General features: G+C 45.3%; 1 protein-coding gene across 1 annotated transcript in view; it reads left to right on the forward strand.

Moving 5' to 3' along the window:
* The first annotated feature begins 5709 nt into the window (after nucleotides 1–5709).
* ENDOU (endonuclease, poly(U) specific) overlaps nucleotides 5710–27657 on the forward strand; it is a 28145-nt gene continuing 6197 nt past the window's right edge. The window contains exons 1-6 of the mRNA XM_081898172.1: nucleotides 5710–5869; nucleotides 15881–16015; nucleotides 16502–16540; nucleotides 16852–17017; nucleotides 26004–26206; nucleotides 27236–27349. Coding sequence (XP_081754298.1) covers nucleotides 5812–5869; nucleotides 15881–16015; nucleotides 16502–16540; nucleotides 16852–17017; nucleotides 26004–26206; nucleotides 27236–27349 — 715 coding nt within the window. The 5' untranslated portion in view covers nucleotides 5710–5811. The remainder of the gene's footprint in view (nucleotides 5870–15880; nucleotides 16016–16501; nucleotides 16541–16851; nucleotides 17018–26003; nucleotides 26207–27235; nucleotides 27350–27657) is intronic.

The raw sequence follows: 27657 nt of genomic DNA on the forward strand, positions 1-27657 counted from the left end.
ATTAAAACCATGTTTTGTTGTTGTTTAGTCGTTTAGTGGTGTCCGACTCTTCGTTACCCCATGGACCAGAGCACGCCAGGCACTTCTGTCTTCCACTGCCTCCCGCAGTTTGGTCAGACTCATGTTTGTAGCTTCGAAGACACTATCCAACCATCTCGTCCTCTGTCGTCCCCTTCTCCTTGTGCCCTCCATCTTTCCCAACATCAGGGTCTTTTCCAGGGAGTCTTCTCTTCTCATGAGGTGGCCAAAGTATTGGAGCCTCAACTTCACGATCTGTCCTTTCAGTGAGCACTCAGGGCTGATTTCCTTAAGAATGGATAGGTTTGATCTTCTTGCAAATCATGTTATATACCCTAAAAAGGAATATTTTTGGTTGTAAGAATGAAACAGTTTAGAATTCAGAACTATCTCTTTTTTAGCTAAGGCTGTCTAGGCAAAAATCTGCTGCAAACCTCAGTTTTATAGCCCCACGTGCCACAAAATGAGGAAGGCAACTCAGTTATTCATTTCTTGGAGCTGGGGGGAAGCTTGACAGCGTTTAATGGAATTCTTAAAAACGCCATCAGGCAGGCAAATATCATTTTTTCATGGTCATTTCTCACCAACATGACCCTCAGAGCAGGCACTTCTGGAAAATCCCCAAAAAGGTGCGGGAGAGGACAGCGGCGTAGCGTGGGTTATCAGCACCCGGGGCAAGGCAAGTAATTTGCGCCCCCTAACCCGGGGCAAGGCAAGTAATTTGCGCCCCCTAACCCGGGGCAAGGCAAGTACAGTAATTTACTCTCCCAAGCAGCAGCAGCGAGGCTTCTCTTTCCCCCGCGCTCTCCCGGAGCTGCCTCTTTTCTTTCCTTTTTTCCCTTTCTCCAAGGCTTTTCGCTTTCTCTCCTTAATTGATTCCCCCTCCACACCGCGGCGTTTCCTGGCTGCTCCCCCCCTTCCCCTCTCTCTCCTCCTCGCTCTGCTTGCCTTGCCCTGCCCTGCCTGAGGGCGCCCTGAGGAGACTCCGCTCTCCTTTTTGACCAGGCGAGGTGGAAAAAAGGGGGGAAAGTCTCTTCCCGCCCCACGCCAGACTCCCTGCTCACCTCGGCTCACTACCCAGGTGGCCAGTGGAGAGAGAGCCGCAATTACCATAAAGCTCCTCTCCCTCCGCTTCGCCAAGCTGTCAAAGCCCGGCAGCAGCGGCAACGGCAGCAGCAGGCGCAGCCAGACCCCCGCCAGCCAGCCAGCCCGCCCGCCCGCCCGGCTTCCTCTCCTTTTTTTGCCCGTGGCAGAAGGCTTCACTCTCCCCCTTCCGCGACCTCCTCGCCAAGCCGAGCAAGCGCGGGCTCCCTAACCCGTGGATTTTAGTAGGGGCAGAGAGCTGCTAGTGCGAGTGCGCCCCCCGCCCATGTTGCGCCCGGTGCGGCCGGCACCCCTGGCACCCCCCACGCTACGCCACTGGGAGAGGACAACCACTAGCCCAAGTCCTGAAAACAAGAGGCTCTGTATGCTTTGGACTTTGTCTAATCTCTCCCCCAGCCCACACATTCAGACTGCTAAGTTCAGCCTAGCCATTACAGTGGTACCTCAGGTTAAGTACTTAATTTGTTCCAGAGGTCTGTTCTTAACCTAAAACTGGTCTTAACCTGAGACACCACTTTAACTAATGGGGCCTCCCTCTGCCACTGCCATGCGATTTCTGTTCTCATCCTGAAGCAAAGTTCTTAACCCAAGGTACTATTTCTGGGTTAGCAGAGTCTGTGACCTGAACCGTCTGTAACCTGAAACGTCTGTAACCCGAGGTACCACTATAGTTTCAGCTCTCAAAGTGTAGCCAACCCTCCTTTCAAGAGAGGAGAGAGCCACTGCCAAGCATTTCTTATCATTCTTCGCAGCTACTTCCTGACAAAACGCCCAATCCTGGGAAACATTTCCCAGGGCTTATCCACACTTCTTGGCAAGCTGCTCCTATGCCTCTGCTGGAAAGCTGCTCTATAGCACTCCAAAAGATTGCTATTTGTTCTGATCGTTTACTAAAGAACGGGGGGGGGGGGAGGTTCCCTTGTAAGGGGAAAGCGCTCGGACCCCTGCTTTCTCGGCATGGCGCAGGTGGGAGTGTGTCTCGCTCTGGGACACAAAGAGTGACTTCGGGACCTCCCTCCTGTCTGCCCCATCTGCACCTCTGAAAACTTTGGACAGTACTTTTGTTCCCTTGCAGTCGCTTCGCATCTCACTTCTTCTAGGGCAGCGTTTCATTTTCCGCCTCGCCAGTGGCAGCCTGTCCCTGCCGACTGCTTGTTAGCTTTTACCTGTTGCTAGGAAACTGCTGATGACCTCACTGTTGACGTCATAATGTGATGCTGGCATCATAAGTCCCTAAGACACCATAGGTTCAAACCATCCTGTATCAAGGAGGATTCTCTATAGGAGTTTTTGCCTTAACAGCAAAAAGAAATGAGCTTGTAAGCTGCCTAGGGTTTATATGAGGAGGCCTATTGATTCAAATCTACATAAACATTTGTAAGGAGCATAGTTTTGGCGCAGAGTTGTACAGCACAATCAACCAGTGATGCAAATGATACTCCTAGCCTAGAGTAATGCATCATTATCCCAGTAGATGGTGTGGGTTTGATAACATTTGTTAGAAAGTGAATATGATGAAACTTTGGTCCAGGAAACTTCAGTCACGGGCTCAACAGGTACCATAATTCACTCTGTTTCTGATATTTGCCAAATTTTGAGGATGCTGTGCTGTATGGTAAAGGTAAAGGTAAAGGGACTCCTGACCATTAGGTCCAGTCGTGGCCGACTCTGGGGTTGCGGTGCTCATCTCACTTTACTGGCCGAGGGAGCCGGCGTATAGCTTCTGGGTCATGTGGCCAGAATGACTTAGCCACTTCTGGTGAACCAGAGCAATGCACGGAAATGCCGTTTACCTTCCTGCCGGAGTGGTACCTATTTATCTACTTGCACTTTGACGTGCTTTCGAACTGCTAGATTGGCAGGAGCTGGGACCGAGCAATGGGAGCTCACCCCATTGCAGGGATTCGAACCGCTGACCTTCTGATCAGCAAATCCTAGGCTCTGTGGTTTTAACCCACAGTGCCACCCGCGTCCCTATATTCTGTATGGTACTTGTCACCAAATCACAATTCCCAGAGCAGTTTGCACTTTTCGGGAAAGTGTCAATTAAGGGAAAAAAAGCAAACAAAGTTAATGCCCAGTTAGAGGAGAAATGGATAAATCTGCACGTTAAGAAATAGCATAAAAGATTAGCACCTACCTGAAGCATTGGCAAAGGGATACATTGAAAGCTGCATTAGCAATCATTTGTTATTTGGTGCATACATCCACAATTCCAGTTGTGAAGCAGGGGAAAAGCCAAGATCTCCTGCACCAGATGGTTTTACTGTGTGTTCCCTTGTTATGTCTTCATTCTATAACCTTTTCCCTGCCCTTTCATCAGTGATGACGGCTTTTAATTAAATAGTTCCATCAGTGCACAAACAAAAGACATTTCCTGTCCTTGAGAAGCTTGCAATTTTAATCTAGAAAAAGGGAGATACAATGTGCTTTTTCCAGTGGCTGACATTTTGCCATTGTAACTCTTTTCATGTTGGATTGTGAAGGGTGTGGCATTTTAACTGGATCTAACTGGAGAGCCAGTGTGGTGTAGTGGTTAAGAGCGGTAGTCTTGTAATCTGGGGAACCGGGTTCGCGTCTCCGCTCCTCCACATGCAGCTGCTGGGTGACCTTGGGCCAGTCACACTTCTTTGAAATCTCTCAGCCCCACTCACCCCACAGAGTGTTTGTTGTGGGGGAGGAAGGGAAAGAAGATTGTTAGCCGCTTTGAGACTCCTGAAGGGGAGTGAAAGGCGGGATATCAAATCCAAACTCTTCTTCTTCTTCACAGATATATGTGGAACATATATACATATCCCCTTTTATCCTTACATTTGGATTTTCTGATTGTCCTGTGCAAAGATGAGGACTGTCCTCATAGCTTCTTGAACGGTTCAGACTTACAAATCACGATGATAACCAAATTAAATTGCTAATCGCTGACTTGATTGAGAAGATGGCACAGTCCAGACCATTAACATTAGTTGCAAACTAAAATAACCAGGGGACTCCACAGCTGTCTCTCCAGGATGTCTTCACTCACTGCCTGTCAACTTTTTTTTTTTTTTTGCTGGAAACAGGCTTGTCTACAGGTGAGCATTATTTAGCTGTTAATCCATTGCACCCCTCTTTTGAATTGGACCAGAGCTGTCCACGCCCACATTTATGTGAATTCGTATTTGAGGAGCAACTTTGGTTTTGCCCAGTCATAAGAGCAGGCATTCTCTTTTGTGTTTGTCCCTGGCTTCTAATTTGTTGATTATATTATGACAATTAAGTACAGACAGGACATAAATGCAGAGAGCAGCTTTTAGGAAATGTGCAGAAGCACACAGTCAGGCAATTGTAAATTCTCAGCACACAATTTTCTTTAACTTGGCTAGCTGGTGCAGTTTTTTTGGTTTGGTTCAAATCTGAGGGATCAGTACAGGCACACACGGGATGTTAGGGGAGGGATAGTACCTCTGGTGGGGGACATGTCAAGCTTCTTCTGGGGTAGTTTGTCCACCTTTGGTCCCCACTCTGTACTCAGCAGCACTCACATGGCTCCTAGAAGCTGTCAGCATACGACAGTGGGCATACCCAAGGAACAGTTTTTACTGGTCAGCTAAATCAGGTGAGGGGGGCTGATGGGTTTCAAACCCCTCAGTGAGTTAGGGACTTCCCCTACATGCGAAGACAAGCGCTGGCAGAGCGAGCTGGTGAGATGAATATTGGGTCCAATGGCCAAGAAGGTGATTTCTAACACAACAGTTTGACTTCACCCCTGAAGGTGCACTCCATTGTTTCTCAAGACAGATTGGCAACAACAACAACAACATTTATCTAACTATCTATGCTCCTCCTGTTAGAGCTGGAAAAGAAATGAAAGGATCTGTAAATTCTCAACACACACTCTTCAGATTAACATTCCTCTGCAATATCTGGCACAGAAATTTTTAATGTTTGCTTGTACAGTTGCAAAGCTCAGAAAAAGTTCAAAAATTGCAAATTAAGTAAGTTTGCATTTAAATGCGAGTTACTTCTAATTTCACCCCATCCCTACTTGAGGTATATATCTGCATCGGAAGGATGTAGAGGTGACATTTTATTTGACATTTGTGTCCTTACAACAATCCTGTAAGGTAGATCACTATTATTCTCTTCCCCATATTGCAGATTGTGGGTGATGCTGAAGATAATTTGTCAAAGGCCACTTACAGAATTTGAGGCTGAACAATCAAATTTTAACCAAGGGCTTTATGGAGCATGACTCCACTTCTTAATTGCTAAAGTTTCAGAATCACTGTGCTAAAGCAACAGCTGGGGCTCTAGGCTTATAAAGTTCCCCAAAATAAACCCACTGCTAGTAACTATATCTTGAAACACCTCTGTTGTAGAGCTGAATACATATTGCCACAGAAGCTACAAACAGGAATTTCCTGCCTGATGGCTGTGCTAATTTGATTGATATCACACAAGGTGATGCACAGACTCATACCTATGGCAGGAGCATCGCTGACTGACACTCACATGCACCTCTTCCCACTCTGTGTGATGCCATGCTATCTCCCTCCAGCCCTCAAAGCTCCTCCTCATTTGCTTTGCATGAACCACCCATAGCTATATATATAGAACCATCCTGCGATGAAAGACAGCTTCAGTTGGTTGGTTCTCTTCCCTGTGCCTCCTTGAAACTTCACCCTCATCACCATCTCTGCCATTGGGACCATGAAAACCTGGGCATGTCTTCTCCTGGCAGGAGCTTTCTGCTGCCTGGCATCTGGATGTAAGTAGTAGTAGTAGCAGCAGCAGTAGTAGTTTTTTTAAAAAATAGATTGGGTGTTTAGATTGCCTGTACCCAGAGAAAGAGATGCTTTATGGTTTGATGCTGCACAGCGCTGAGGAAGAACTGCTTAAGGAACTATTGTATTGTCCACCTCCAGGTGCTGTTGGACTTCAGCTCCCATCAGCCCCAACCACCATGGCCAACGGTCAGGGACTATAGGAGGTGGAGTCCAGCAGGCCATGTGTTCCTCCCACCATGACCGATAGTCTGCACTGACTATCAGTGGTTTCACACAGGGCTATTTCCAAGCTTTACCTTGAAATGCTGGGGATTGAACCTGGGACATTCTACACGCAAAACATGTGTCCTGCCCATGCCACTGAGTTATGGTCCTTTCCCTTGCAACTGCAGAGCCACCTCTAAGTAAGTCCAAAACTGAGAGACTCCAATCCTAAACACATTTACTAGCCAACAACTCCAAGAGAGCAGGACTTGCTTCCAAGTAAATATGCCTAAGGTTGCAACGAAAAGAGATGGTTGATTACTCTGCATTTGATTGCTATAAGCTCAGTAACTCCTAGGTGGGTCTCAAGCTGATTCTTTTGCCAGGCATTGCACTTAAGGTGACAGCAGATCCCAGGAATGTTCCATCTGTGAGGTTGGGTGAGCGGCATATGCAAGCAACTCATCACTTTATATTGCAGTCATCAAGGGAATGTGTGAACTAGAGCTGTTCCACAAATCCCAGTGCTTTTTTTTCTTTAAAAAAATGTTTAGGTACTCATTTTGACTCAAGAAAATCACCATTTTATAGTTCAATTTGGGAAAAATAAATATAGTAAATGGACAAAAGTACAAAGATTCACAAAATGTTTAGGAGTATGCATACCTCTGTGTCCCCCCAGAAAAAAAGCACTGGGTAGCACTCCACTGAAAAGTGGCCATTGAATGTATGCTACTTGAAATGAGCGTACACACACACACACGGAATACACAATGCTGATTCCAGTGGGGGGTTTTGGGTGGTACTGGGGAGTTTATTGGGCCAGATGTCCTCAGTGGGCTCCCCTCCTTGAGTGGGTTCATCATCTCCTTCCTTTGGTCCCTGCTGCCCTTTCACTTGCCTTCTCCCTCTTGAGTGCTTTTGCCTGGCAGCAATGGGCTCTTCCTGATCTGTGAGAATGCCCCTTGTTTGTTTGCTTGCCTGGGTGAAGAGATGTGCGCACAGAAACTTTTGACTTGTGTATGACTGAGATGTAGCCTACTGTACAGAGGTAAGAGTCACATCCATTGCCTTTGGCTCTAACCACTGCACAGCATGTTGCCCCCAGAAGGTTGTGCATGAAGTGGCTCAATGAAAAAAGTTCCCCACCTCTGGGCTTCTGAAAAAAACACCTGCAACATATTTTATGGTATGCCCTTCTCTTTCCCATCTGGACATACAGCTAAATTGGATTGTAGCTTTAGTATAAGCTGGATTCATGCCAAATTCATTCTCCAGACAGTTTTTTAAAAATAAAAAACTATTATATTTATGAGCATTGACAAATACCTGCTCAATTGTGGTACTCATCAGCCAACCAGGATAAAAGGGAGCATAGTGACAGTTCTGGTAGTAGCACAAAGCTATAGTATTACTGTTCAGGAGAGATGATTTGCCAGTGGTCAAGTCTGCCACTAGACAAGAAGCTGTCTTAAACACTATGAGGTAAATACAAGAAAGAATATTAAAAAAGGTTATGCATTTCTATGATTTGGTAAATATGGCTGTTATTGTGTGCAGGCCATGTTGATATTAGAGTACTGTGAAAATACTATCCTTGATCATGGTTCCAGTACTGCATTTCCAAGTTTCTCTCACTGAGGGGAACACAAAAATATTTCATTGCTTCTAGTCCCTGCAGTCCAGCCCCAAAGAGATATTCAGCCTGCACCACTCCTTGTCATTCCACACAGCTAGAAAAGGCTGGAGCATGTGCCGTATGGGTTATTATTGTCACAGAGCTGCTGCCATAATTAGGGGGAATGGACTGAATGAAGTAGAGCCACTTCCCAAGTTCTTTGGGCTTTTCCAAAATCTGTCATTTTTAAATTGCATCATATTGTATTAGAAAAGCACCATGACACTATAGGGAAGGTCCTTGCCTTCGGGGAAGGGCTGTGGCTCAGCAGGAGAACACGTGCTTGGCATGCAAAATGTTCCAGACTTAATCTCTGGCATCTCTTGGTTGGGTTGGGAAACCCTGGATGTCAGGAGAGCTACTGTCAGTCAGAGCAGAGTGGACAATAATGAGAGAAACAGCCCAAGGATCAGACTTGTATTCCTCTTTGGTCTTCTAAGAACATAGCGCTGCCACATATGGAGCGAGGAGGGGCAAAGCAAGTAGGAGTCTGGTGAGCTGTGGCAAAGCCAATCTGACACTCCCATGCCGTGTCTATACTGTGCCCACATCAGGCTGTTTCTTATTATTAAAACACTCAGATTCACAGCATAGTTCTATCTTTTTGTGCCAAGTCATCTTAAGCAAACCTCCTGCAAAACTGGAGGAGGGGTTATGTCGCCACGAGACTATAAAACCCAGGCCTGATGATATCTGGGCCTTTTGACTGAAGAGAGAAATGTACCAAGAACAGCACAGCCCGAGATGACCTAAATTTTTCCACCAAGGTGAATTTCTGCCCCACCCCCTTTGAAATGCTGCTCAGAGCAAACAGTACCTAAAACAGAATTGTGCGTGTCAGTTTTGCATATACTAAATGCTTCATTGATTGCAAGGGCACACTAACCTTCCCCTAGAACACTGTTCATGCTTCTGGTGGTGCACCATAGTACTCTCAGTATCAAGGCTGACTACTCGTGTGTTGTGTCCTTAAATCCAGAACCAGGAGAAGGAGACAGGTGGTTTTGCCAAAGACTATACCTGCACAGGTCTTATGGGCTGGGAGGAATATCCAATATCCACAGCTAATTAGAGCTGATTGATTTCTTGAGAAGGTGTCCTCCTGAGTCTGTAACACTTCAGAATGCTGCTGGGAGGGATTGCTTGTGAATGTTGTTTTTAAAATAATAGAAACACAGTTTTACTAGTTTTCTACTTTCTATTTTCTACTTTCATTGAAGTTCTTTTCATGCGCCGGAGCATTCAAAAATGAGATTTTTCCTACCTGAATTAAGAAGTGGTATAGACCCAGCAGAACTTTACCAACAATATCAGCCATAGAACATAAATCACATACAGGCTTTATCATGAAGATGGTTCTGGGTTGTTGCCTGACACATTGCTTTCCCTGCCGCTGTTTGCACCATCTTCTTCCTGCCTGGGGGCATGAGCTGTTCATTAAGTTATGGCACCTTCCCTTTAATGCCAGCTTGGCCCTGCAACTGTGGGTGCCATGCAGCATGCATGGCCCTGGCACTGAAATTTGTGGGTGCCCGACTCCTTCATGGGGACTTTTGTGGGTGCTCAGACACTCAGGGTCCCAGGGAGTTGACACCTATGCTTTGATCCAACAGATTTGGGATCAAATCCCTGGTCAGCCATCCCTGTGCCAGCCAGTTTGTGAGGCTTGGTGAGAACAGCTGGGAGGGGTGGCAGATCTGCCACCCCCACCCCCGAGCATGCCGCTCCTTGTCTCCTGCGCTTGTCATGCTCCTCCTCTGCACACCCCCCCCCAGCCTGCTCCTTTCCAGCCTCCATTTTCTCCCCACCACAACAACCTTCAGCACACCAGGACTTTCCTGGGCCACCTCAAGTGGTGGTGGCAAAGGTGGAGGAGGTGGCATTTTCTGTTTTGCCTCAAGGCTCTCCCCTCTGACCTTTCTGTGGATCAGCTAAGGGAGAGGGAAGGTTGAGCAGGAACAACGCTGGATTCATGGTGGTGGGGGCAGTTTCCCTGCACAGGGTGCTGTGCTGAGGGGAGCAGAATGGAATAAATATTTAGGAGGAGGTGCCAAATTTTATTTTTATTCAGGGCACCATATTACCAAAGTCCTTCCCTGACAGGAGGTGGCAATGGCTCAAGAGGAGCCTGAGCAGGACGATGCAGTCCTGTCACTTAGAATCATTGCCTTCGCGGATGGGAACAGATCCACCTGCCCTGAAAGGGCACATGGTTGCAGTCCTGATGTTCTCACAAGGCGAGTGAGTGCCCTATACTTAATCTTTAGAAGCTCAGTGGGAGGGGCTGGGAAACTTGTTGGGACATCTTTGTCACTTCTGACCGGTTCTGAACTTCCTGTCCTGCTCCTGAACTCCTGACCTCCTGACTCTTGATCATGGTGTCTGTTGCTGAGTCTGTACTGTTACTTTTCTGGATAAATAGCTCTTCCATCCTCAGAGCCACTGTCTCCATATGCTGCGTGTGACAATACTGAGCTAGATGGACCAATGGGATGACTCATTCTACATGACGGGCAAAATGTTCTTCTCTCCTGATGTTCAGCCAATATCTACTATCCTGTAACTCAAACCCACTAAATTAAGCTTACCAGATTTTTTCCAATAAATCCAGGACACTTTTCAACTTCAATGGATTTTGTATGGGAACTGATTTGTAAATCCGGGGAATGTCCCCAAGAAACGGGGATGTCTGGTAACCTTACCCTAAATGCTCTGCCCTTTAGGGCATCAGAGAGCAAGGCTCTGTCCACATCTAAACAGCAACCCATACGGTATCTGAAGAGGGCTATCATTCATGTCCCTCGGTTCTCTTATTCCTAGGTTGGAGGTGTTGATCTAGTGTCAGAAAAGTCCTCATCCTTGTGGTGGTGAGGGAGGGTGAGGGTACAACAACAGCAACTTTATTATTTATACCCCATCCATCTGGATGGGTTACTCCAGCCACATACAAAACCATAATAAAATGTCAGACATTAAAAACTTCCCAATACAGGGCTCTCTTCAGAAGTTTTCTAAAAGTTGTGTAGTTCATTATCTCCTTGACATCTGAAGGGAGGGTCAGAGGCGTAGCAAGCCCAGGCAGTACCCAGTGAAGAATTTTTTTTGTCACCCCCACCCCACCTTGACAGGCTTGGGAGTCATGGGTAGGTGCCAAGTGTCACCCCCTGAGCGATGACACCTGGGGTGGTCTGCCCCCCTTCCTATGCCTCTGCGACTCCCAAGTACCTCGAGCCATTGGGGGAAGGGGGGAGCTATGCTGCTATCCGGGGGCGCTGGCAAAGCTGCACAGCTCGTCCTCTTGGGAGCCACGGCTCCCGTCTGTCCCCCTCCCTCCCCGGCTTGCTGTACCAGTGGCAAACTGGGAGCCACTTACAGCGAGCTGGGGAGGGAGGGAGGTTGGGAGGGGGGGCCTGGCTCACCGTAAGTGGCTCCTGCTTTGCTGCTTTATGGCGAGCCAGGGAGGTAGAGAGGGGGAGCCGTGTGTCCCGTCCGTCCCTCCCTGGCTCACTGTAAAGTGGCAAGGCAGGAGCCGCTTACGGTGAGCCGGGGAGGAAGGCAGACTGGGAGAGGCCCCTGCCTCGCCATAAGTGGCTCCTGCTGGTGGTGGAGGGATCCCACCACCATCCGCACAACGCTCCAGCCTCGCCGGTGGCAAACCACTATGTACAGTGCATGTGTGGCGTCACTACGCACAGCGCATACGCATACAGACAGTGGCGGGGTCCTCTGCTTCTGGCTGCAGCTGCAAACAGAGGATCCTCCACATGTGGCTGCGGCAGCGCGATGGCTGCTCACAGCAAAGCAACTGGGGTGGCAGGGTGAGCACCCCGTGGGGTGCGTTCTTGTCACCCTCCCAGACATGGCACCTGGGCACACCGCCACCCCCACCACTCCCTTGCGACGCCACTGGGGAGGGCGTTCTACAAGGAGGGCACCACTACCGAGAAGGCCCTCTATCTGGTTGCCTGTAACGTCACTTCTCACAGTGAGGGAACCACCAGAAGACCCTCAGAGGAGGACCTCAGTGTCCAGGCTGAACGATGCGGGTGGAGACACTCCTTCAGGTATCCAGGGCCAAGGCCGATTAGCGTTTTAAAAGTCAGCACCAACACTCTGACTTGTGTTTGGAAATGTACTGGGAGCCGGTGAAGATAATTTAGGACCACTGTTATATGGTCCCGGCGGCCACTCCCAGTCACCAGTCTAGCTGCTTTATTATGGATTAGTTAGAGTTTCTGAGCCACCTTCAAAGGTAGCCCCAAGCAGAGTGCATTGTAGTAGTCCAAGTGGGAGATAACCAGAGCATGTGCCACTCTGCTGGGATGGCGTACAGGCAGGTAGGGTCTCAACTAGCACACTGGATGGAGCTGATAGACAGTCCCCCTGGACACAGAAGAGGAATGAAAAGGTCTTCCTGCTGTAATGTCGAGTTGCACATAGTGTAGAACAAAGAACTGAATCATCATCATATATTTCTTGAAATGACTGCAATCCTGTGCAAAAAATCCCATCAGTTTAATGAACTTTGTAGAGGCAAATCTATGGGGAGGGTTGACATCATTTTAAAATGCATATTTTATGACGTTAATAAATATGTTCTGGTTTAACCGCTCTTTCTTGATGCTTGCTCTATTGCACAGTTGCTGGAACAGTTACTTAATGGATGGTAAGAGTTGCCACATTTAGCAAGCTCCTCTATCTGTCACACATTATGATGAACTGATGATTAATTAACCTGAATGAAGTAACAAAAAGCTACTACCAAGGTGATGATGAATAATAAAGAGAGCAAGCAACCCAGGGCCTGAAATATGAAATGTAACACCATGAATCACATTTATTCATCTCTAAATGAAATTTGTTTTTGAGTTTTTAACTTTTGTGTTGAAAAGGGGAGCTAATGTATGGCTTATGTGAAAGACCCTATTCACTCATACGAACCTGTCTGGGTTCTGAGATCCTCAGGAGAGGGAGCTCTTCTCTCAGTCCCGCCAGCCTCACAGGCATGCTTGGAAGGGAAGTAGGACAGAGCCTTCTCAGTGGTGGCTGCTCCCAGACTTTGGAAGTCCCTCCCTAGAGAAGCTAGACTGGCTCCTGTCCTTCCGCCGGAAGGTGAAGAGCTTCTTGTTCCAACAAGTTTTGGGAAATTGACTGCTTTTAACAAAACGGCTAGTGCCGTACGGTTATTATTGTAATTATTTTTATAGTTTTGATGGGGGGGGTGTCTGTGTGTAGATATAGTTTTAATTCTATGTTTAATGATTGTTTTTAGCTGTTCTTATTTTTATCTGTAAGCTGCCTTGAGTTTCTGCTAGGGAAAAAGGTCAGAGACCCTCAAATGTACTGAGGACAAGCTATCAGAGTAAGGTTCGTTATTTGACTGCTGATTCAGGACTCTAAACTGTGGTTTATATAATCGACTTTTTATTTTGTTCTGAATATACTGCAGTGTTCTTTTGTTGCAGTGGCTGCAAATAAAGTCTCATTCATTCGTTCACTGAGTACCAGTGGTGATCTTCATGTGGAGATAATCTCGCTCCCCACCCCCAAAACTGAAGGCAGTTAAAGGAGGGGTCACTGCATCACACTTTCATCTCTGGTAAACATGTTTTGCAGGTTTATGAATTATTTCAAAAATTTACAAAACCAATTTTATTAGAAGCAAGAGTGAGTTTTAAAAAGTAGTGTGTTCCATGGAAACAGACGCTTTCTCAAACTACTTTGAACTTTAAAAACCGTGACACAATATCGTATGCCGAAATGTCCGCTTCCAATTTCCACTGATGTTCTGAGGCAGATGTGCACTTTGGAAATCACTGAGGTTTCCACTGGCAATCAAAATGTGCTTTTTATTTCCCCAGTCATTAACAGCAGGTTTTGGGGAATTTTGCTGCCCCCCCCTGTAGATTGAATCTCTTACCATGATCAGGAGATGGCAAAAAGTCTCACTAGTGTTTCCTCTGCTCAAGCTTACAAGCTTCATTATATAAACAAGCATGATTACAGCCATTTTGCCTTCGGCAAATAACATGCATTGCGGAACTCTTGTCCTCCTGAGAACAAGAGAACACTCGCACACATTTAGTTTGTAGAGCTGCATGTGAAATCATTAGATTTATATTCTACACAGTGATGGAAATCAGGGTCACATTCAAAGAGTTGCACAGCTTCTAGGGATGTGTGGATCAGTCAATTTGGATTCTCTCTGCTTCTCATTTTTTCATAATTTCACTTTGCCCCTTTGGATCACTTTTGTAATCACAAAAATCAACATTTTATTGTGCAATAATATACACATTTTAAATTTAATTTCCCCTAATATACACATTTTTACAAGCAATTTCCCCATATAAATGCATTTATTTGTTATTTATATATGTGTTTATGGACACTCCCCTAACATGCACATTTTGGGTTTGGAGAAGTGCATCACAAAATCTGGACAAGTGCATATTTTGAAGGATACTCATGTTTCAGTTCATGCAAATTAGGCAACTGCACATTAAAAGACGAAGCATAATGAACACACACACACCATTATATATCATCTCCATCAGAGTTTCTGCATCACTTGCCTTCAAGTCATGTCCTAAGATTCCATATTTTTTTGCACTAAAGGGGTGCCGATTTCATTAAAAAAATATGCTTCTGATTGTAAATAAAAAATATCAAAGCAGTTTTTAAAAAGCCTCAAGGTGGATAGTCAGTGTGATGCCCTCCACAAATTTTGGATTCTCTCTCCCATCTCCCCTGACCATTGGTCCTGCTGGCCAGGGCTGATGCAAGTTGTGGTCCAAAACATGTTCCCTACCTCTGTGCTATTACTGGTGGTACTGTGGTTCTTTGCCTATAATATTCATAATCTACTTTAGATGGACAGGAAATAGGAACAAAGGAGGGGGAGGGTTGCCAGCTTCTTTTCTTATCTAGCTCTCCTGGGTGCTCTGCTTTCGTCTCCTGGGGTGGGCGGGATCTGCATGCTGTTAAGGCACAGGAGCAGAGCTGGTGAAGAAAAGGAGGTAACCCTGGGAATAAGTGGTGCCTGGCCTAGGATAAAATAGAGGTGAGTCAGCTTGTAGGAGGGAAACAGGTAAAGTGAGGTTGACACAATTCTAAGATGCTGCTAAAGTATTGCTACTCACCAATCTCTGTCGAGAAGTAGCAAGAGATTCCAGGTGTCTTGGCACATAACCAGGTTTTGTGTTTCCTTGGGAAAAACATGGGACAACAGACCCTAGTGTTTTGATGAAATATGGTTTATTCATACATAGTTACACCTGAGTTTTATGGAGAAGGAGTTCACAGTATTTACATTTCAAGAGGTGCTTGTCCCTTCCCAGCAGCACAGCATCGGATTCAGAGGCATCTTAATTATGTATTACATCTGTATGCCGCCTTTCATGCATAGCTCTCAGGGCGGTTCACAGCATAAAAATGCAAGATAAAAACACAAAATACATAATAAAAACAACAAGAACAAACCAAACCAAACACCTCCACCCACACCCCCAGGGAAGGTGGGAGGGACCATAATGAGTGGAGTTCACGGCACTCACTCAAAAATGTATCTATTTGGTGACCTTGCTTCTCCCAGCTTCTTGAAGGAAACAGTAATGCAATTATGTTATTGGTAAGAGTGTCTCTAAGTACAGAGTGCCCTTCCCTCATACTCACAACTTTAGCCAGTCCCAGCATAATTAAGGAGCTGAGAAGGGATGATAGCTCAAGGCTGCAGCATATGTTTGTATTCTGAATGCTCTGGGTTCAATCTCTGGCATCTCCAGGTTAAAAATGTGAGGCTGCAGGTGATTTGAAATGTACCCACACCTGAGGTACTGGAGAGCCATCAGAGTAGACAATGCACAAATGATCTGATCTGGCAGCTTCCTTTTTGCATGGATTAAGCTAGCCAGTAGCATCCTCTGTATATTCCAAGGGACCCATCACTTCTCGCAGCATTCTGATAACACAAGCAAATGTTTCTGAAACAGTTAGAGGTTGTCCTCTACTAGGCCTCCTAACCCATACAGTGGTACTACACCCCTTTCTGCATATGCCCACTTTCACTTTGACTGCAATCTGCTAATCCAGATTCCAACCTTAATTTCAGCTTTGTATGGCCCTCCTGATTCCTGCAAAGGGCGATGTAATGAAAAATACAATCCAAAAGATGTTTGCCACTGCAACAGCAAATGTGAACGACACCAGAACTGTTGTGAAGACTACCATAGCCATTGCCATCAAGGTGAGTGAAAACTCTGGAAGCTAATGTTACTAAAGTTCTCCTGTGGTCATTCCCTGCTTAAGCTGTCTTCCTAAAGCCATCTGGTTGACCTCCTCTGTGGGAAACAGATGGTGAACTAGGTAGGCCTTAGGTCTGGTCCAGTTTGGTATGACAGAAACATCCATATAAATAAATGGAAAAGGTTTATACCTGTCTGGTCAGGGGAAAAGGTGGGGTATAAAACAATAACACTTGACTAATGGGTTTTGGTTCTTGATGCTAGCCTATCACCACCACCACCATCCTTACAATTGATTATCCACCCTTCACTCTAAGGTCCCGGGGTGTGTTGCAACAATTAAAACACAATATTTTCTTTTTAAAATATATTACTATCACCAAGATGCCCTTAAGAGTCAAGACACTTCTCAAAAACAGTTTCATTTTGCACTGGTCAAGGGGCCTTAATATGGTTTGTGTGCAATCATTTCTCCTTTCTTTTATCAGCTAATGCAGATGGCAAAGAAACAGGCACAGTATTTGACGGTGAGTACTTGAATTGCTTTTTAGATGAGTTGTTTGTGACATGTAGAATAGCAAACCAGGAGCAGGTGGTGAGTTGGTTCGCTGGTGAGAGTTGTTGGTTGCTACTGTGGAGGAACCAAGGTGGCAGCATGCTTCTGAACACCAGTTGCTGGGAACCACAGGAGGGGAAAGTGCTGTCTTGCTCAGGTCCTGCATGCAAGCTTCCCACAGGCACCTGGTGGACCACAGTGAGAACAGGGTTCTGGACTAGATGGGTCATTGGGCTGATCCAGAAGGTTGTCCTTACACTCAAATGTCTGTCTCTCCCACAGGGGAATTCTCCAGTAGTGATGATGCAATCACCAATGAAGAATTGCAACAAACATCTGAGCAGCTTTACCAAAGCGACATTAACAGAGCTGGGGAGGCTGATATCACCCTTAACAAGCAACACTTAGCTTCAAAGAATCAGGAGAACAAGGACCAGTCACCAGAACCGTGAGTTCCACACAGACTTGATGCATGAAGGTGCCCTGTTTTTAAGAGCATTAAGTCTCTAGCTACTGGATCAGGCCAATGGCCTGCCTCTACTCCAGAATCCTGTTCTCACAGTGGTCAACCAAATGCCCCCAAAGTGAAAACCCCAAGCAGGACCTGAGCACAGCTGTATTCTCCAGTTGCAGCTCATTATTTGGTATTCAAAGGTAGACTGTTCTTGTCTGCCATGTCCACCCTTTCCCAGACCACAAAAAGCACTCTGCAGGTGCCCCAAGACCATTCAATGTTAGTGTTACACATTTCCAAAGCTGGCACTGAAATAACTTGCGGTGGGAGCTCTGATAAAACCCTATCAAGGTAGACTTAAGCAGCTGCAACTCCAGCGATGGAGCTGAAGCCTGCATGCATTTAATGTTTGTAAAGAGCAGATTAAAAATAATTATTCTCGTTCAATTGAGTGGATGTATCTTGTCTTCCACTGGGGAAGTCTGCCCCCTGGTGGCTGCTTGGTCCTGCAGCGGTTTAAATCATAAACTCCAGTCTGCAGATGGATGAAAAGAGCGAGAGCGAGCAATCAGGAGAGAGAGAGCTGCAGCTGTGGGGTGCAACTGTTTAAAAGTGCAACTCTAGAGCTCAGCATCTTTCCACTTCCTGCTACAGATTCCTCACTGGCCTTGCAGACAACTTCATTGTCCAGAAAGTGGGAGAAGCAACAAGAGGAACAGCCATTTTAGATCTGGTCCTAACCAATGTTGATGACCTGGTTAGTGGGGTAGAAGTGGAAGGATCATTAGGCATGAGTGATCATGCTCTTCTGAAGTTTACTATACAGCGGAAAGGAGCAGCCAAGCATACTAGGACTCAATTTCTTGACTTTAAGAAAGCCGACTTCATAAAACTTAGGGAAGTGCTGGGTGAGATCCCATGGACAGTAATACTAAAAGGAAAGGGAGTTCATGATGGCTGGGAGTTTGTTAAGAGGGAGATAGTAAAAGCACAACTTCAGGCAATACCAATGAGACGGAAACATGGAAGGTGCCTAAAGAAGCCAGGGTGGCTATCTAAAGAACTTTTAACTGAATTAAGATTAAAAAAGGATGTGTACAAAAAATGGAAAAGGGGGGAAACCACCAAAGAGGAATTCAAACAAATAGCCAGCACGTGTAGACACAAAGTCAGAAAAGCTAAAGCACAGAATGAACTCAGGCTTGCTAGAGAGGTTAAAAGCAACAAAAAAGGCTTTTATGGATATGTTCGTAGCAAAAGGAAGAACAAAGAAACAGTGGGGTCACTCAGAGGAGAAGATGGTGAAATGCAAACAGGGGACACAGAAAGGGCTGAACTCCTCAATGCCTTCTTTGCCTCAGTCTTCTCCGATAAAGAAAACAATGCCCAACCTGAAGAATTTGGAGCAAATGATTCAGCAGAGGAAACACTGCCCAGAATAACTAAGGAGATAGTACAAGAATACTTGGCTAGTCTAGATGTATTCAAGTCTCCAGGGCCAGATGAACTGCATCCAAGAGTATTAAAAGAACTGGCAGATGTGATCTCAGAACCACTGGCAGTCATCTTTGAGAATTCCTGGAGAACAGGCGAAGTCGCGGCAGACTGGAGGAGGGCAAATGTTGTCCCTATTTTCAAAAAGGGGAAAAGAGAGGACCCAAATAATTACATCCCAGTCAGTCTGACATCAATACCAGGGAAGATTCTGGAGCAGATCATTAAGCAAACAGTCTGTGAGCATCTAGAAAGGAATGCTGTGATCACCAATAGTCAGCATGGATTTCTGAAAAATAAGTCATGTCTCGTTTTTTGACAGAATTACAAGCCTGGTAGATGAAGGGAACGCAGTGGATGTAGCCTACCTTGATTTCAGCAAGGCATTTGACAAGGTGCCCCATGATATTCTTGTAAAGAAGCTGGTAAAATGCGGTCTTGACTATGCTACCACTCAGTGGATTTGTAACTGGCTGACTGACCGAACCCAAAGGGTGCTCATCAATGGTTCCTCTTCATCCTGGAGAAGAGTGACTAGTGGGGTGCCACAGGGTTCTGTCTTGGGCCCGGTCTTATTCAACATCTTTATCAACGACTTGGATGATGGACTCAAGGGCATCCTGATCAAATTTGCAGATGACACCAAACTGGGAGGGGTGGCTAACACCCCAGAGGACAGGATCACACTCCAAAACGACCTTGACAGATTAGAGAACTGGGCCAAAACAAACAAGATGAATTTTAACAGGGAGAAATGTAAAGTATTGCACTTGGGCAAAAAAAAATGAGAGGCACAAATACAAGATGGGTGACACCTGGCTTGAGAGCAGTACACGTGAAAAGGATCTAGGAGTCTTGGTTGACCACAAACTTGACATGAGCCAACAGTGTGACGCGGCAGCTAAAAAAGCCAATGCAATTCTGGGCTGCATCAATAGGAGTACAGCATCTAGATCAAGGGAAGTAATAGTGCGACTGTATTCTGCTCTGGTCAGACCTCACCTGGAGTACTGTGTCCAGTTCTGGGCACCACAGTTCAAGAAGGACACTGACAAACTGGAACGTGTCCAGAGGAGGGCAACCAAAATGGTCAAAGGCCTGGAAATGATGCCTTATGAGGAACGACTAAGGGAGCTGGGCATGTTTAGCCTGGAGAAGAGGAGGTTAAGGGGTGATATGATAGCCATGTTCAAATATATAAAAGGATGTCACATAGAGGAGGGAGAAAGGTTGTTTTCTGCTGCTCCAGAGAAGCGGACATGGAACAATGGATCCAAACTACAAGAAAGAAGATTCCACCTAAACATTAGGAAGAACTTCCTGACAGTAAGAGCTGTTTGACAGTGGAATTTGCTGCCAAGGAGAGTGGAGTCTCCTTCTTTGGAGGTCTTTAAGCAGAGGCTTGACAACCATATGTCAGGAGTGCTCTGATGGTGTTTCCTGCTTGGCAGGGGGTTGGACTCGATGGCCCTTGTGGTCTCTTCCAACTCTATGATTTTATGATTTGGTATTTTAAAGAAAATAACGGTGTGGGGGAGATCCCGATTGTGTGGGATGCATTTAAAGCTGTAATAAGAGGTCAATATATAATGAAAGAGAAGACTATTAAGAAAGCATGGTATTCGGGGAGGCAGGAAAAAATTAAAGAAATTGAAATATTACAACAGCATCAGCAAATTACTCAAAGGAGTAGACAGGGGCAATTAAGAAAATTAGAACAAGAACTAGATGAATTATATTGGTTCACGGTTTGGAAGAGAGATAATATTATTAAAAATGAGTTTCAGAGAACTTCAATAAGATCAAATAAGAGGTTAGCAAAATACTTAAGGAAAAGGTAGGATAAACAGAGGGTTAAGGCTATTAGAATTAAAATGAATATACTTATACAAAGCTCTAAAGAAATAAGGAAGAAATTTGCAGCATTTTATCAAAAATTATATAAAGAAGAAAACAAAAATATTAGCTGTAAAAGTTTAGGGATTAAGATAGGGTGCAACACCCTGGCCGATTGATGAAAAAGTCAAGGCCCTCCTGCTTCCCAACATGTTGAAAAAGTATCTCCTCATAGACCTGAGCAGCGCTGCGGAGGCGGCCATCTGACTTCAAGGGTGGACCAAGAAGACTACTGATCTACCAAGGGGTTTATCCAATCTCTGAGGCCTTCACGCCACACGCACCGGTCAGTTGTGGACATGGATGTTGGTCACGCATGGGATGACATTCGTGGGATTGTTGCACAGGGTGTTACTGCACCATACTAATTCACACACATGGGCTGGCCTTTTGCCCTGCAATGGACGAATGCCCCACCACGCAGGAGGGCTTTTGCAGCTCAGACCATCCCATACTCTGCCATCACCAGCAATGCATAGTTCACATCCTCTTGGTAGTACACGGAGTTGGCATTCATCTCCAGCAGCTCATGAAGGACCGCAATCCATCTGTCATCTTCTACCACGGCGCTGGAGCTTCACAAGAAAACAAGGCAAATAAAACACCACCATGACCATAGGAGGAGAGCAAAGTTCTGCAGTGGTGGTGGTGGTGGTGGGGATTGGTAACAATTAAGAGCCAGTCAGTAGACAGCTCAGAGGGAAGAGCGGTGTGCCAATGAGAAGACATGTCATTCTGAGCCACATTCTGGGGGCCACATGCCAGTGGTGGGCAGGGCCAGAGTGGGTAGGAGAAACTAATTTGTTTTTTGTTTGTTTTTTTACCATTAGACCACCAGGTCCATCTAGCTCAGTACTGTATGCACTGACTGGCAGCAGCAAGAGCTCTGCAGGGTTTCAGGCAGGGGATATTGTAAGCGCCAACTGGGAGATGCCATTAGGGACTGAACCTGGGGCCTTCTGTATGCACATAAAGTGCTCTGCCCTTAGCCCATGGCCCTTTCCCTGAAAGGTGGGGTTCCGTTTGTGCATTTCATGGTATTTATACACCGCTTGATTGTAGAAAACCCTCAAACATCCTAGTCCTCATAGTTTTGAAGAATGGGCTGGATTGAATAAGAACCCGGCTCAGTATTGTCTACATTGACAGGGAAGCAGCTTCCCAGTTACCTTTCCATCATTTCCTGCAGCCCAGGAGCCATGCATTCCAAGATCTCATCGACCAACGGCTGGTACTCAAAGATGATCTGGGGGAAAGACATTTTGCTCAACCCCCTGCATTGATTCATTCAGGAAATGGTCTGAGAGCCAATCTTAAGCTTCTTCCTCGGCCTACCAAAAAATAAATTCTTCATCATCATCACATTATTTTAAACTACTTACACACACACACACCCATCCAGGAAACAAGAGGCATTATCACATTTCAAAGATAAATTGCAGCCAGGCACAATCATTCATGGAGGGTGTGGCCTGGAGGAAGTCCCAAGGGCCACACAGAGAGGCCTCAAGGGCCAGATCTGTATCCCCACTGTCCCAGGCATAAGATTCCCTACTCCTGCTTTTGAAAAAGCGCCATCTTAAAAGAGCCAGGGCCCATCTTTAAGATGCCACAGCAACAAAACAACTTGATGTCCTGGGAGACCAGGGGCATGCAGGGCTCCTGCTCTCAGCTTGCTAGGGCAGGATGGAACTGGGGCCACCCCACTCAGGAGTCAAGAGACTAGTAGCTCATGACATGACATTCTTGTCTTGGGAAGGAGTGATACAGTGGCAAGTAGAAGGCTAGTCCCTTAGATCATGAGTAGGCAAACTAAGGCCTGGAGGCCGGATCTGGCCCAATCACCTTCTCAATCCGGCCCACGGACAGTCCGTGTTTTTACATGAGTAGAATGCGTCCTTTTATTTCAAATGCATCTCTGGGTTATTTGTAGGGCATAGGAATTCATTCATTTCCCCCCAAAAAATATAGTCTGAGGGACAGTGGACTGGCCTCCTGATGAAAAAGTTTCTGACCCCTGCTTTAGATGCATGCCTTTATGCAGAGTAACACAGTCAACTGATCCAGAGTTTCCTTGCCCTTCCAATCCTAGAAAAGAACTCTTGATTGCAACTGCCATTGCCCTGTTGATATAGAATCAGAGCTGTAGCGCCATTCATAACATAAGAATATTCTTCACAATTATGAGCAGGGCAGTGGAGAAAAGCTGCAAGCGGCAACAGCCTATGATTCTATTAAATTAACCCAGAGCAAGAGATGTAATCTCATAGTGTTCAAAAAGCTAAAGAGACCCTCTCCTTATCAAGAAGGCCACCTGACTTTTCTTTCCAGGGGCAAGATGGGTCTGCATTTCAGATCCACACCCCCCCAAGAAAACTACTACTACTTTTTTTAAGCTGCCACATTTCCCGAGGCAAGTTGCAAGGCCCCATGACTGGCAGCAGGTCCCCTGTAGCATAGAAAAGCTATTTGCCACATGGCTCCTGGAGCCTGGGGTTACGGGCGCAAAACCAGAATGGCTATCCCCCACTCCTCACCCCATATGCAGCAGCATTTTCTATTATAATTTTTTGTAGAGAATTTATTTGGCTATTTTTGCTGTTTGTGGCATTGGGAAGCTTGTAACCAGCCACAGAAAAACAGGTTGTACAGAGAGCACAATGGGACTTAAGTTTAGGCATGTATAGGACAGTAAAACCCAATGAACATCTTGGCTGAGTGGGGATTTGAACCTGGGTCTCCCCAGTCCTAGAACTACAGACTCTAACCACTACACCACACTGCTCACACTGGGGGTGAACTTTTTTCACTTTGCAAAGTCACAGCTTCTGAGATAGGTGCTGCTGCTGGTGAAGGGACACTGCCTCACTCTAGTCCATTCATGCCCACACAATGTGATTATTTTCAAAGCTCTGATGTTTTCACTTCTGTCAAGGAAAGCACTTCCATGTAAAACTCATGCAAATCTTTCCCAAAAAGTAGGGAATGCTGCACCATTTCTTTCTTTGAAGGGTTGGCCCCACCCCAAATTGCCACCGCAGCTGTCGCTTGTTAACTCGATGAGTAGACTAAGAGGAAGTCCGTGGGAAATGTTAAAAGGGAAAGGCTACCCTTCTGACATAAAAAACGGGGTTTCCCCAAGAAAAGGCACTTTACTTCGTTTTTCACTTCCAGTAAAAAACCCAACAACAGCTGCAATTAATGCTAACCACGAGGTAAAATTTTGAATGGGGCAAGCATTCTAATGACCAAGAGCAGCTGTGGGGAATACTTTGCCCCCTACCCCTGAATGTTACTGAACTACAACACAACTCCAGCCGTTCCTAGCCGTGCCGGGGAGGGCTGATGAAAGATTCTCCATCCCTGGAGTAATGAGCTATCCAATTTCGCCTGCATATTTTTCTTGCACTTAGTAAACTAAGCTAACAAGTTTGAACCTGCCAAGCTAATATTTATTTTCAAGCCTGCTTTGTCATTGTCACTAAATGAATTTATCTTTTCCCGGTCGAAATACGTAAATCCCCTGCCCACCCACACCACTGCCGCCGCCACTGCCAGTAAGGGCAAGAAAATTAACGCAGACCAAGTAAGGTTTATAGGCAGCAAAATACAAATGATCAAACAAAGCCAGCATCTTAGTAAACTGCCACCTGCTTCCAAAACCATTTGCTACAAACATAGGAACGAGCCCACCTCACAAGGCTGTTAGGAAGATTTCACGGGCAGGGGAGCTTTCTGGAAAGAAGCATCTGAACCACCCTGAAGTGCTTTGTAAAATGCCACCAAATTATTACTACGTTCAGTTTGGATAACCAGAGCAGCCTTCCCTCCCCACCACACACCACGCTGGAAGAATCCCTTTGCGTGTCCAAAACCTCCAGTCTGTAATTCCAACAACCCTAGTTTGCAATGTGCTTTTTTAAAAAAGTGCCTTACAGATTAACAAATTAGCAAGTTTATTAAATTCTGTCTTTTGAGTATCTCAATAAATAAACCCTTTTTGCTAAAACCAGCAAAATTCCCAACTCCCATCCCATCCTATTGGACCCATGTCTCCTACCTGCAGGGCGTGCCTCCGGGTTAGCAGGAAGTGGAAAGATGCTGAGCTCTAGAGTTGCACTTTTAAAGAGTTGCACCCCACAGCTGCAGCTCTCTCTCTCCTGATTGCTTGCTCTCCCCACAGTTTCCATCTAAGTGCCCTGAGTGGCCTCCTGCCCTGCCAAGCAGAAACACAGCAAAGTAAATGTAGATGATGCTCAACTGGTTGCACCTCAGCTACAGGAAAAAGGTTTTAAAGGAGGGCGGTGGAATCTACCTATTTAACATTCTAGCGCTTAAAACAAAGGTGGGAATACTCATTGAGATTCTCAACTTTAAAATTTGCATGAGGACATCCAAAATCTAAAAATTTCAGTTCATTAATTGCAAGTGGATATTCAATTTACAATTTTTAAGGGGAAACTATTCCTTTTACTGGGCTTTTGTGCATCACTACTTTGGAAGCAAGAGTTGAGTTACAGCCAAAAAACAAGTATACCTTTTTGAATGTCGGGTATCAGGTTTCCTATTTTCTTTAATGCTATAACATACACATGAGTAATACTGATTACTGAAACAAAGGGGGGAAATCTCAAGCAAATTTTCCTAGCCTGCAGCTTAATCCTATCCATTTTTACTTAGAAGTGTCACTGAGGCATTATCCCGGAACAGCATACATAGGATTGCAAAATGACAAATTTCATTTTGGTTGCCTATCTAAAGTTCCACCTGTATCAAAGGCGTTCTCACTGAATCTGAATCTCATCCGATGGTGGATCTCAAGCAGAAGATGGAACCCTTAAGCTGCAATCCTATGCTCACTTTCCTGGGAGAAAGAACTGTGCAAAATACACGGTTAAACCAACAAGACTTTCAGATTTACTTCCTGTAATAAAAATATTTCACCATAAATGTGAAATTTTGCATTTAGATTTTAATATTTCACCAAAGTTCATATCTCTCTGAAATTTCATCTTCAATTTCATTTCCTAATGATTGAGTGACAGACCTCAGTGATTGGAGACATTAAGTTACTTCCAATGTTATTGCTGAACTGTACCGGAAGAGGGAAATTCTCATTTCCTTTTAAATTAGACAGGTGCCTCAAAGGCAGACCAGGCTAAATTTTCATTTCTCTTCTAGGATTCTTTCCAATGAATAGAAGCAGTACATGGTGCTTGTCCTCTTCCCAGTCTCCTCCCTCTTCTCCATCTGCCCACTCATCCTTGTCGCACCACCACCTGGGCTCTGAGCCTTCTTCACTTTGGGAATCCCCAGCTGGTTTCTCTCACCATTCCTCTATGTCCAGCCAGTCCGTGACACTCCCCGCATGCTAGATTTGTATTATTAGAAAGTTGTTTCTTTTTAATACAAGACAGCGTTCAGTTGTGTGTTCCCTGAAGTAGTACAGTCCAGGCAGAGGGCATTTTAATAGGAAACATTCCATTTCTGTGTGCTTCGGCTCCTAACCTCAGCAGAGTGTTTAGCTGGGGACCCGTAAGAACAAAAAAGACCACCTTCATAGCAGGTATTTTTGTTTGTGTGTGTGCAGGCTCTTCAGCTACGTCAACCAGGAGAAGCTCTTCTCCAAGCCTACTTATGCCAGTTTCATTAAGCTGCTGGATAATTATCATAAAAGTGTAGGGACAGGGGAAGAATTCACTGCTGAGCAACTGAAGGAGCAGGATAACTTCCTGAGTGAGGTCATGAAGACTGAGGTGATGAAAGTGCTTTACAAATTTCTGCACAGCAAACGTAAGTCTTTCTTCATAATAAGGTCTCTGCCAGCATAGCCACTATGGTCCCTCCAGGTGTTGTTGTTTACCACTCCCATCTACCATGGCCCATGCTACCTGGGGCTTATGGGTATTATAGTCCAAATTTCTGGAGTTGGATATGCCTGACCTATGCAACTGAATTTAAGGGCCTTTTTGGTAGTGGCACCTGAGTTATGGGGTTCCCTCCCCAGAGAGGCCCTTTCGAGGTAAAGACATTTTTTCCAAGGCCTTTTAAATTTGTGAAATGTTCTCCCCAGGGAGGCTCACCTGGCTCCTTCCTTATACACCTTTAGGCATCAGGCACAAATGTTCCTCTTCAACCAGGCCTTTGGCTGATTGACATCCTTTTAAATGTGTTTGTGGGAGGAGGTGGGAGGGGAGGGAGATTTCTTGGTTGCAATGGTTTTTATTACGTATTTTGTGTTTTTATCTTGTATTTCTATGTTGTGAACTGCCCCAAGGTCTATGGATGAAGGGAGATGTAAAAAAGAAATAAATAAAAAGAAATAAATAATTCTTAATATATCTTGGAGAGCTTTTTCCTGCTATTTTATGTGGCTGCTGTTTTTATCTAAGGTGTGTTTGTGTGCTGGGGGGGGGGGGGGTAGCGGCAGTGCCTGTTGGATGATGAGTGCAACATCATTGCCCAAAACCCTCCTGTACCTATTCTCTCATTTTATATCCCTCTCTTTCCTTGATATTGTAGTTTTTCATTTTTGTGTTGTTGCTGTTTTAAAGCAAATCTCTCTAGTGCTGGGAACCCCAGGATTCTTGGGGTAGAAGTCATGACAGTTTAAACATTTTAGTGCAAAGTCTGGCTTTCATTCAAACACGACTTTTTCTGCGAGTGTTACATCATTAGTAAACACAGTTGGTACCCATTGCTTCACCCAAGCTCTGCAGAACATTAAAGGGGAGATATAGGATTTATTTGGGATATTTTATTTTGGTTCTTTTGAGTGAGAAATTAATGCCTTTTGTCTTTCCCTCCCCATCTCTTTCCTAGATCGTTATGGCACAGAGGCAGAGTTTGTTGCTGACCTAAAGGAGATATGGTTTGGCCTTTATTCCAGGGGCAAGGATGAGCATGACTCCAGTGGCTTTGAACATGTGTTTATAGGTACATTCATAAAAACCAACAAACCTCCACCTTCCACAGTTTCATGCAATTGCCCACCTCTACTTATTTGCAACCATTGTTTGTCCCATCTGATGCTGTTTTGACACCGTTTTCTAAACTTGAGAAAGTTTCTATTTTGAATTATCTAAACAATTAAGAAGCACATGATGATGTCACAACAACATGCAGCCAGTCAGGTCTAGAAACAAGGTGGCACCCTTACTAGCCTTCTCTGTGGTTTTGGCTACGTGAACATTTGCACAGGAAGACTCAAACTGGCATTAATATGTACAGTACTAGACCGCAAG

Source organism: Podarcis melisellensis, assembly GCF_964234715.1.
Source record: "Podarcis melisellensis genome assembly, chromosome: 2".
Taxonomy (NCBI): Eukaryota; Metazoa; Chordata; class Lepidosauria; order Squamata; family Lacertidae; genus Podarcis; species Podarcis melisellensis.